Source organism: Myxocyprinus asiaticus, chromosome 24, assembly GCF_019703515.2.
Source record: "Myxocyprinus asiaticus isolate MX2 ecotype Aquarium Trade chromosome 24, UBuf_Myxa_2, whole genome shotgun sequence".
Classification (NCBI taxonomy): domain Eukaryota; kingdom Metazoa; phylum Chordata; class Actinopteri; order Cypriniformes; family Catostomidae; genus Myxocyprinus; species Myxocyprinus asiaticus.
The window spans coordinates 14,394,526-14,407,170 of record NC_059367.1 but is presented as its reverse complement, the minus strand read 5'-3'; the positions used below and the strand labels follow the sequence as shown (position 1 = coordinate 14,407,170).

Below are 12,645 nucleotides of genomic sequence, written 5' to 3'. Positions count from 1 at the left end.
TCTAAACAGCACTGTGGCAGCAGTGGAGTCATTCAGGTTCCTGAGCACTACCATCACAGGACATGAAGTGGGAGACCCACATTGACTCCATTGTGAAAAAGGCCCAGCAGAGGTTGTACTTCATTCGCCAGTTGAGGAAGTTCAACCTGCCACAGGTGCTGCTGATATAGTTCTACTCAGCAATCATTGAGTCTGTCCTCTGCACTTCAATAACTGTCTGGTTTGGTGCAGCTACAAAATCGGATATCAGAAGAATATAAAGGACAGTTCGGACTGCTGAGAGGATTACTGGTTGCCCCCTGCCCTCCCATCTAGAACTGTACACTTCCAGAGTGAGGAAAAAGGCTGGAAAAATCACTCTGGACCCTACTCACCCAGCCCACTACCTTTTTGAACTGTTGCCTTCTGGCAGGCGCTACAGAGCACTGAGCACCAGAACCGTCAGGCACAGGAACAGTTTTGTCCCTCAGGCTATCCATCTCATGAACAGATAAACTGCCCCACTGAGCAATAATTAATGTGCAATACACAGCTTAGTCTATATATATTTATCCAACATACCACACTTCTTCTGCCATTACATTGCTTCTGTATATAACAGATTTGTGTATGTATGTATTTTATATATATTTGTCCTATAGTGTATTTCTATATTGTATTGTTTGTGCACTGGAAGCTTCTGTCACCAAGACAAATTCCTTGTATGTGTAAGCATACAAGCCCTTGTATTAGTTTGAATGTTCAGCAGAAGAAAGAATGCCATACACATCTGGGATGGCATGAGGGTGAGTATATGATGAGAGAATTTTCATTTTTGGGTGAACTATCCCTTTAAGTTGAGACATGATCTGTGCCTACAGTCCACACATTGAAAAGTTACATTTTGGATGATGAAATATACTGTTATTAAATGCAGGCTGTGAGTAATGAAAATCTTTCATTTGTGAACCCTGTAAAGTCACATTCCATTTTAATCCCTGTTAGAGGGGTCACAGACCTTACAAATCGTGAAAGAGGCGAGGCAATCATTACGCTCACACATGCACAAATTCTCCAGGACTAACCGATGACATGGCTGGAGAAAGTAGATCAAGATGTTTTTTTTTTTTTTTTCTATATCCTTTTTGAATGAAGATTCATGAGGATGAGTGCTCTGTTCCCAGTTTGTCTTGTATCACCTGTCAGGTTGTGCTCCGCTGGGAGACGGCGTGTACAAGCAAGCATGGATATCCCCTTTGCCTCACGATAAGCCACTCAGATTGAAGGCGAAGGGGCTGCTGGCTTGGCATGGGTCAGTGGGAACATTTCTGGTTCTGGTTAGCAAACTAAAGCCACTCGTGAGAGATCAGACCCTTGTTGATCTGAGCCTCTAGCTTGTCTCTAAACACTCAAGTGCTCAAAAGCTCAGCATGCAATCAGGCGGTGAAATTAGCTTAAGATACGAGTAGATGTGTTAGTGCTACTGTTTAGTTCTGGGGTTGATACGGAAACCCACTGTAACTGACTGTAGTTCAAGGAATGCAGTTTTGTTTTACGACTATATTTTTACGAGACTAATGCACCCCCACCAATAAACTAGTCCAGAATTGGTTCTCAATAAATTAATCTGTGAATAACTTTAATACGATTTAATAACAATTGCACCAAAATGTATTTGGACACTTTTGGACATTTAGTTCACATTTAAAAATGTCTGAATGTCATTGCATTTGATATAAAATATCAAACCAAAGGGCATTTTACATGACCTTTTCTTAGAACTAACATCACTTTTCATAGTCATTTTTTTTTTTTCCGATTACTTTTAACCAACTAGTCTTAAAGTCATTTTAGTTGATATATGAAGTCAGTTCTTCTCAATTTTACACAGGTATCCTAGCAAAGTAAAGCACCAATTCAACTCGTAAAGTGGGAATTTCCAAGTTCCTACTTGGAAAAGTGCAACGGAATAGCAACTGAAGTTGAACTTCTAAATTTGAAACTCATGCTGAAATCCTCAACTCCGATTTAGCTGAAATATTTGTGCATGATGTCACACAAACATGTCAGTACCCAGAGAGATGCAAGTAGGTATAGCTGCAGGCTGGAGATCTCCAAATGGGGGCACAATCTCCAAAAGAGGGCAGAGTTACTCTCGAAAGGGGGTGGGGATACTCAAAACGCGGGTTGCGACGACACCAAAAGGGGGCATCACTTCTACTCATGGTTAGGGAAAGGGTTAGGTTAGGGGCTCCTTATATCTTTTAGAGGTCTGCAACCCAACCCGGGCCCGATGAGATCCGAGAACCCGATGGGTTTTGGGCCGGGTTCGGGTCAGTTTTTCAAGTAGGACTTCGGGTCGGGTTTGTAATTAATAAAAAAAAAAAAAAAGGCCTACCGAACTTGTTTCGCGCACGCGCTCTCAATCACAGACGCGCAAAAGGATGAGTTAGGGGCCGTTCACACCAAACGTGTATTTGCGCATGTCTGTTCTGTTTTCCCATTGTTTTCCTATGCAAATGCATGCTGGACGAATGTCTTTGACTGTTGCGCCATGTCTCACTGTTTCTTCAGTGTCTCGTGCAGGACCGGCACTGTTTAAACACCGTGTCAAGTTAAAAAGAACTTGTTGCATGTCGAGACACCTGCGCTCTGTTTCATTCTATGCACTGTGTCTAGATTGTTTTTGTTTTTTTAGCGCAGTTGTCACAAAGATTCAACATATTATTCCAGATTGTTCTGCACAAGGTGAGTCAATGCTTTTTTCCGTTCTGCTCTAGTGTACTGAGGGGTTTCCCTGCCTTGTTAAAACTGTGTGTTTACTGTTTCAATACTGTTACGAATGTTGCCTATATGCTTACATAAAATATAGCCTATTACAACAGTACTTGCTAGGCGATTTCAGGTTCGGGCTTATAATCTGACAGTATCGTTCGGGCCAGTAGGGTCATGCCACACAGTCTCAGGTACATTACGAGTCGGGTTTCATTTTAAGGCCCGTGCAGACCTCTAATATCTTTGCCCCTTTTTGAAGCTCTGCCTGCAGCTATAGCCTTCTCAAGAGATGTGCAAAGTTTATGATAAACATTCACTTTTAAGCGAATAAAAAGAATCAATGAGTCAAAGATGAGTCAAAGTTCCTACATTACATGATAATAAAACTTGTTTAGCCAACGTTAGCAGAGACAGGTGTGTAAAACACAGTAAATGATACTCTTTTTATTTTTTATAATTGTACACCTGTAGAGCATATGCTAGCATCGCACATCATACTTTATAGAACTTTAGATTTTACCTCTGCAATTTGGTTTCTAGGAGACATCTCTGGTGACAATCGAATACCTAGCTAATGCGAGCATTGCAGTTTTGATTCCTTATACATCACCTTTCAGTTATCGAGCACTGGAATGCCTTTATGGTTGGAATATCACAAATCTGACTTTGAATGGAACACAACATAACCATAACATATCATAACATAGTTCATTACATTAATTTTGGACATGTTCCACAAAATCTGACAACCAGAAAGTGTCCAAATACTTAATTTTGAACAATATATATTGTTTTATAGTTTGAAATCTAACAAATGTCTTGTTATGAAATGCTTTGCTTGAAAAGTGTGCTTTTGTCAGATGTCTGTAAAATAAATGCCACTTTGGTTTGATTATTTATTATATATATATTATTATTATTATATATATATATACATTTTAAGTATGGCTTCCAAGTTCAAATGTTTTTTGGTACCACTCAGGGTGAAAAATCCTTTTAAGCAATCTTGAATATTTTAAAATAAGGTACAGCAGGAAGAAAATAAAAATACGGTAAAATTAAAGTGACCCTCGCTAAAAGTAACCTGTTATTCATTATCATTATGGAACACCAAAAACAGCCAATCCTAATTTTATTGTAAAACTGTCACCGACGAAACATGTAAATGAAGCCGCTGAAGCGCTAATGCAACCCATCAAGCCCAACAGTCCTCTGCAGCCACTCCCCCAAGTGAAAACCGAACACCTCTGCCTCCCTCCACCTTAAACTCCACACACCATCCACACGACAGAGACCACTAGATGTATTTTCTCTGGCATATTTTTTTTATATTAGTTTCAGAAAATGACACTATTATTTACAAAGTAAAAGGAGTCTAAATGGGCCATTTCAGCCAGGGTAAACACATTTAGCAATGAGGTCAGAGGCTGCAGCAGCAAGTCAAGCAAGTTAGATAATTTTGTCAAAATGTTTAATGTCCTGCTAAACCGTTTGAGAAAAACAAGAGCGGCGACTGCTGTTGACTTTGGCAGCTGAGTGTATACTCTTGGCTTTAAACATGTAAATCAAAATGCTCCATCTTCAGGCAAATGTAAGTAGACGTTTCATACCTGGTTTGTTGTAGGTCCTGGCAGAGATGTTGCATTAAATGGACAGGATAAAGTGTGCTATATGCACGTGAATGTGAGTAAACATCCTTTAATTGGGAACGGGCAAATCTAATGACATCCGCAAATAAGACGCTGGCAGTTTTCGTTACACTGCATTGTCAACACAGCTGAATGGAAAAGTTCTCATATGACAGCTTACACTTGGTGTGTTGAGAAATATATGGATATAATATATGGATATAATAACTAGGTGGATAAAATACCATAGCATTCCTAGCTCAAGGTATGTTCATTTCTTCCAAAGTATACAGTATGTCCATCTTCATCACATGCTTTGTGTGAAGGGTGTGTATAATCTTACGTTGTTGCATTCATGCAAGTGTGTTTTAGAATTTGAACTTAAATGTCAGTGAAAGGCAGATCCCTTTCTATGTCATCATGACCTTCAACGCAATAACATATAGTGTTACATGAGTATCCACTGAGCCCGTTTCATTCAGCCCTCATTCTCCTCCAAGAGGCAGTAATTGTTTATGGATTGCTAAAACGGCTCGCTAATTTTCTGGAAATTTTTTTTTTTTTTTTGCGAGCTGTAAAAACAGCTCACCTTCCAGAGAGTTTTGAAAGAACTTGACAACTCACTGCTGGTTGGGCACATTTTGTGGGTGTTGGAGTTTTTTTGCTACAAAATGACATTCCAATTGGTTTGTGCTTTTGAAACTGTATTTTTCATCGCTTTACATCCAAAGCGACTTTTAATGCATTAAGTGTACGTTTTATCCAACATGATCACACAGGAACTCAACACATTGCTAACACAATGTTCCAGTATCCTAATATTGACCCTATTCTGTCGAGTTGCTGACAAGCGCCATCTCCCATCAGACATTTTTGCATCAATTTAAAAGAGTTTTTCTTTTCTTGTGGTGCTACTGCAACCTACGAGAAACAGGTTCTGGTCTGACAGAAACCAGGAAGTAATCTTGCTCAAATAAACAACAGCGATTTGGAGGTTGCATTTTCTCTCTGAGATAAAATTTTTACTCCATCGACGGTTGGACATCTAGGGTTGGGGTTTGGGTTAAGGTGTATGGTTAATAAAATATTCCTGTTGACTGTATTACATCATTTACAACTAAAAACAACTTGCTTTACAACTTACTTTTGGTGCTACTCTTTGGATATTTTACCCGGAAACTGGAGCTTGAACATGCCCATACATTCAACAACATTTTCAGCTTTGGCCAGTGGTTTAAATTTCAATGAGCACAGAGCGAATTCAGCTGAAGAACTTTCGACCTACTGTTGCTGAATTCACAGTGAGATCAGTCTATCAGTTTGTGTGCTCCTTGAGATTCAAACCTACATCCTTAAATGATGTTAGCGCCATGATCTATCAGTTGAGCTACAGGAACAAAAATGGAAAGAGGGAGAAGGAGAGAAGGAGTTGTATATCTTTTGTTATTACAATAAAAGTCATGTAGTTTATAAACTCCTGATTACGTTTCTATTCTCAAATGTGGGTGAAATTAGTTAATTTACTTAACACTGCACTATTGCTTTCAGTTTACTATGATGAAAAACAGAAAAAACTCATTCAAATCTGTTTCTCCTAATGTTTAAAAAGAACAGATGTACTTTCTCTCATTTCCAGCATCTCTGTCACTATACACATAGCGCCTCTCGATGACACACTGGATTTGCAGCTCAATTTGGCTGGTCCAGGGGGAAATCAGGTTTTTTTAATGGGAAACATGCCCCAGTTCACTGAGCTGTTAGGGACACATTACACTCCATTGTATTCCTCCTCTGAGCATTTCAGGACATTAAAAACAGCTTGAGGATAGAGAGAATCTTTTTTGGGAACACTCTACTACCTTAATTACACAGCACTGACACCCCCAAACTGAAGCCAAGCACACAGAGTTGGTGTTGGATGGTTTATGTTGTGTTAAGGTGACATTAGTTTAATCTAGATTTGTTGGATAAATACACACTGTAGGCTGTGGTAGAGCAAGGGAAGAGCGTAGCTGCATGCATCGAATGCAGGAATAATGTGTGTTATAGGGTGTGTACTTTAGGACCGTGTTACAATAAAAACAAACGCTCTGTATGGACAAGAGAAAAATCTGCCGGTGGTGCTTTGGATTGTAAATAAATCTAGGCCCCTAAATCAATATAGTTCTTACACACAGTGAAAAACACATTAGATGGTACACATTACCAAAGAGAATCTCCTGTTATGAGAAAGACCTCACCGCTTTGCAATAGTCAAAAGATCCCAGAGGTTTGATCCTTTTGATATTCTAAATTCCAAAGCAACATGAAGCCACCAAGACGGGAGCCTTGGGAAGGGAAGGTGCTTTTAGTAGTTTTTAGGTTTTAAAATAAAAACTAAACTCTGATGCAATAATGACTCAAAGACTCTTCTAGAGACACATCAGAATGGGGGTCCAGAATATTGGCTGGGGCTTAGCAGACATCTTCTCTGTTGTTCATGTATGATGAGTCTATGAGTATAATTTTCCTATTTCAACTTTTTAGGGGTTGTTCACACCAAATGCATTTTTTGTGACCATCTGTGCTGTTTTTAAATAGTGTTTCTTTGTAAACATGCAGTAGAGAGCAGGGCTTGACAAGTCACTAGCAACTCAGCATTTTCACTTGCCAAAAACCCCCACCCCACAAAAACTGATAAAGTTAGCTGGCGACTGCATGCATTTGTTTGGACATTTTATTTGAATGAGAATAATATGCATTTAGCAGGACACCTCTTAGAATATTTTATTATTATTATTATTTTTATCCCCTTTTCTCCCCAATTTGGAATGCCCAATTCCCACTACTTAGTAGGTCCTCGTGGTGGCGCGGTTACTCACCTCAATCCGGGTGGCGAAGGACAAGTCTCAGTTGCCTCCGCTTCTGAGACAGTCAATCCGCGCATCTTATCATTTGGCTCGCTGTGCATGACACCGCGGAGACTCACAGCATGTGCAGACTCATGCTACTCTCCGCAATCCACCACAACTTACCATGCACCACATTGAGAGCGAGAACCATTAATTGCGACCACGAGGAGGTTACCCCATGTGACCCTACCCTCCCTAGCAATTTGGTTGCTTAGTAGACCTGGCTGGAGTCACTCAGCACACCCTGGATTCGAACTCACAACTCCAGGGGTGGTAGTCACCTTTTAGAATATCTAAAGGCAAACATAGTTAGAACAGGAGGATAACTTTGTCAATAATTTGTCTATAATTTACAGAAATCCAGATTTAAAACCCCTCAATCCAAATTGTACTTGCTTTTTTGGAAAGTTTACTATTGTTCATCTATTGTTTTAAAATTGGCATTTGTAATAATAAGGCCATTGTCACAGTTTTTGAGGAAGGACCCAAACGCAGAAGGCAAGTTAAAGGGCTTTATTAAAAAGAACAAAAAGCAAACATAAAACTCACAAGAGAGAAACCAACAAACAAAAACAAAATCAACTGGATAACAAGAACAAAACATGGCAGCTAAAATGGCAGACACATTCACAAAGGTACAAAACAATCTGGCAGAGACAGAAGGGAAGAAGGCACAATATATAGGCAGCAAGAAACATGAGGAGCAGGTGAAACTAATTAACATAAACAAGGACTAAACGAGGGAGAGTGATGAGGGAACAAGGAGGCGGAGTCGGGAAGCACATGGCAAGACAAACACAATGACAAGACAATAGAGCACATGGGAATGAAGCCATCATTAGCCATGTGCTCAAACAAAAGACAAGACCAGACACGAGCGCATGGCAAGAGAACTGAAACCGAACATGAAACCATGCGCTCACAAAGACAAGACATATAGCATGAGTGTCTGGATTCCTATTCAGAAACAAGACCAAAGAGTCAGGCTAAAGACACCATACACTAAATATGGAACACAGACTAGACAGAAGAGCACACGGCAAGGAAAACAACCAAAGCCGCGTGCTCACACAGACACAGAACAGAAGTGTCAGGATCCTGTCACCACAATAAACATGACTGACAAAGGTGACAGGATCCTGACAGCCATAACCACAGGTAAGACCATGGATGGCTCCCCATTACTGTTAGGTTAATGTAGATAATAGGTTGAAAAAATAAATAAAAAAATAAATAAAAAACATTTGTTAAAAACCTAAAAAAAAAAGCCAAAAACTAATAGCCTAAGAACATTTAGAAACTTTTAACATTTTACAGTTGTAATAAAAGTCTTACAGATTCACCCTTATATATTTTATAAGAATCTATACCAGTTGCCAGTTAGTTGTTACAGTACTGCAGTGAAAAACATTTTTATAAGGGTGATGATGTGTATTTTAAAAAGCCTTGTAACTGATGTTGGTGCATTACACAACATTGTCTCCTCTTTACCTCGTCAGTGGTGTAAGTGCAGTGCAGTTTGAGTGGAAATGTTAATATCACATTAAAGTAGAACATTCTCTGTAGAATTCAAATGGGTTTCACAAGTTTTGTGGTCTTCGCCAAAGTATCGAATGAAGCCTGATTGACTAGCAAGTTCCACTCTGCGCTATCCCAGAGCTCTGGCTCTATCTCTGAAGCACGCTGATATGTGCTGCGGTGGTTCGGGCGAAACCACTCTTCCTTTGCTCTGCACATATTAGTGGGTCCAATATGAAAAGCGTATTTAGTGCTTATAAAGCGCTGCACACAAGATAATTACAACTAAAATTTGCTTCGGCTGCCTGACATTCACAGAATTTTCAATACAGGAAAAATCCTGTAAACATCACCCACCAAAGTGACAGGTATGAGTGACAGAGTTACCTGCCACTGCTGATTTCTACCCGCATTTGGTGGGTGTTAATGTGAAGCCCTGCTAGATGGATGTTTTGACTCTTGTGCTGTGTCTCACTGTTTTTCAGCGTCTCACTCAGAAGCGCTGTGTTTTTTAGATGCAGTGTCAAGTTATACAATTGTTTTAAATGTATAAAAACGCATTTTGAGACCCCTGCATTCTGTACATTTCATTGTGCTGTGTTTAGCTAATAAGTGCAAGAGCGCGTTCGATTGAACTAGTCCTTATTTATGATTCAATGGTTTTTAAAGCTTCTCAGTATTATTTATCAGGTGTAAATTATTGACCTGACCACAGCTGAAGTGGCACATATTCAGTGTTGTCACATGGTACCTGTTACTTTTCTCAGTGCTGGTTTAGGATGGACCAGTCACAGTTGTTTGTATTTACCTGAAAATGATCCTCGATAAAAATAATATATAGAGATTGCAGGGACGGATTTGCCATGGACCCACAGAGGTTTAGTCTTTCTAGACCAGTAAGCACATGAAGAAAACCCTTTTATGTTCTCATAGGAAACAGTAACTAGTACTAGAGAGCTTTTCATAATTCTCTATTTTTGGTGCAGAAAAAATGCCATTTCAATGTAGGTGAGAGGTGTAAATGCAACAAACAATAAATGCATTTTTCAACTGAAAATATATTTTCGTGTGGACGTGGCCAATGACTACAGTGATATCTCTATCTGTGATGACAACCATTTTCCATTCTAACATCATCTTAATTTATCTCATCCACTTTACAAGTATGTCAGTGCAAGTGGGAGTAAACGTGACTTTCGGATCAGGTACTCACCCTTCCCGGCCGTTCTCCAGGCCAGATAGCGGGGAGAGATGGTGGGGGCTGCCGATGTCGCGGTCCAGGCGGGGCTGCCTGGGGGGCAGGTCAGGTCCAGGAGAGAGCAACTCAAGTGGGGCTCCATTGTGTGTCGTGTTGGAGCCAGCATATAGGCCTGGAAGACAAACAAAACTAATGCACAAAACATGTCTGATCAACCTCAAGGACTCCTTGCGAATTGCACATTGACCAAATTAAATCTCCACAAAACAGATCTTCATGGCAACAAGCACTTGTTATGACAACATAAATTCAAGCAAGACCCTTTGGATTGAATAAAATGTTCCTGTTCCGTGCTGTTAGCAATTTATTGTACATCATTTGTGTTGCCGTGCTGAGTGGCTTTGATTGACTGTTGGGGTTTTTGAGCATAACATCTTTGATAGCGCAGCTGATTTGGAATACAGAACGGCAGAGCTAATAACTAAAGACAGAACTACTTTAAGCTACTTGTATTAAAAGAGCCAATGAAATGACAATAGGAATTTTCTGGCTTAAGTCCATGTCGACTGGCTTTGAATTAATTTAAATGCTAGGGTACTCTTAAAAGTTGACAAAAGTAACCTTTAGCAGATATACACTTTTAACATTTACAGTTGTGGGAAAATGGAACAAAATATTGATGAATCATCCTGCACTAGACAGATTATTATCCAATCAAATGCTCTCTTAAATTATAATGTCCCTCCCCCTAATACCTGCCATCAACTAGTAAGAGGCAAAAAATTATTCATGGTCTTGACGTAAATAAAGCCTATTGGCTATTTAAAGAAATAAGTGATGATCCCTTCAATATGTCCCACATCTAAACTTCTTGTCACAATCAGAATTACATCAACACATGACAAGAAAACTGAGCTTGTCAAGCGATTGTATGGGGTCTTTAATGAATGAATGAAGCAGGTAGGCTCATCTTTGACCAAGGACACAGAACCCTGAAGCAAAAAAATGCAAACACATCAACTCCATCCGCAGTTTATAATGGAAATAACAGCATACATCAGAGTTCTAACTTATCCAAATGTCATCCTACCATAGATTTTACTACTGTACAAAACTGAAGCCAGAAAATGATAGTTGCTCATAATGTAAAGAGCTTCTTCAGTCCCTGGGCTTCTTGTGCAGCCTAAGAGACTAACAGGCAGACACCATTCCCGGTTGCTCCCTCTTTTAATGTGCTCCTCTGAATTTGCCCAGTGATTGTTTTTCCAGAAGCCCTCTGGGGGGACAGCCGTGCATTGTCAGTCCTGTAGTGGCTCGTCCCCGCACTCGTTCTCTTTAGTGTTCCTCTCCAGATGCTTTACAGTGGAAGCAGGGCCTATCTGACAGCTTTCTGAACTGGTTACAAACTTGATTCATTACCCGAAATCATCAATCAAAGTCCTTAAATGCTTTCCCCTTTAGCCCTAACATCTGCTACCAGAGTGGGAAGCATTCAACAAGTAATGGCCATGATTGCTTTAGTTGTTATCTGCTGGAGGGAGTGGAGGGAACGCACTCTGGATGGTGAAGGGGATAAATGAAGATCAGTTGATCCTGCTTTGGCTTCTTTTGAAAATGTTCTCATTGGTGGGGCAAAAATAAAAAAAATAATTGGCCATACTGTATCTAAAAATCCAAGTTACTTGATATCAACTTGGTTTTTATTGAACTGTTGTATAAAATACCTGTAGACTTGTTCCTACGCCATATACCAGCCATCTTTATATACAGTATAACAGCATGCTCACTCGTGCTTAATTGGGACAGTGTTTCTTAAGCATAAAGTTATGAAAGGAGGACTCTGAATGCTTTATGAGGTATTTTATTGATTATGTATAAATTTAAATGTATCTATCTATCCGTCCATCCGTCCGTCCGTCTGTCTGTCTACCTAACTATCTATCTAACTATCTAGCTATTAGTGCCCGACCGATATATCGGTCGGCCGATATCAGTTAGCATTTCACCAATATATCGGTATCGGCGTATATTTTACCAATATGCGCAGATATGAAAACTTTTTTTCAGAACATATAATGCAGAAAACAATACTTTAGAATTGGTGTCATTACATAGTTTGTCCAGCAGAGCACGCTCCGACTCCACTGTTTACAGAGCTGACTCTGAACTGACGGTGGCTCTGCAGACAGGGCGGAGTTAGGCGGTGCGGAGTTGAGCGGTCTCTTCTCAGTAAGTTGCTATCTAGTTTGTGAAATACATACTGGAAAGTTATTAAAAAATGACCCCATCATTTGCCCTTTTCAATGTAACTAATATAATGTTAACCCTGTCCCTGACAACCATGTCACTCATGTCTGTTTGCTGTTAGCCAGCTATAGTTTGTCAGTGCAGTAAGTAATGTAGCAGATTGAAAGGTAAACATTAAAGCATCTTTTTGCAGCTCAGCAGACAACGGTGCGGTGGTGGATTGTGTCTGTTGAGTGTTGATTTCACGCTACGTTGTTACCTAGTTGGTGAGATGCAATGCTTGTCCATCTTTTACTCTCCGTGACAATGAGCTTATAGCTAACTAGCTAACCACGTAGTTACTTTCATTACATGTCAGCTGAGTGGAACACCGCTGCCGCTGTTTATCTCTTGTCTCGGCAGGTGTAAA

The 12,645-nt window shown here is 39.9% G+C and overlaps 1 protein-coding gene across 1 annotated transcript in view; it reads right to left on the bottom strand.

Moving 5' to 3' along the window:
* LOC127415071 (zinc finger protein GLIS1-like) overlaps positions 1-12,645 on the bottom strand; it is a 129,524-nt gene that overhangs the window by 23,121 nt on the left and 93,758 nt on the right. Inside the window, exon 8 of the mRNA XM_051653560.1 lies at positions 10,005-10,161. Coding sequence (XP_051509520.1) covers positions 10,005-10,161 — 157 coding nt within the window. The remainder of the gene's footprint in view (positions 1-10,004; positions 10,162-12,645) is intronic.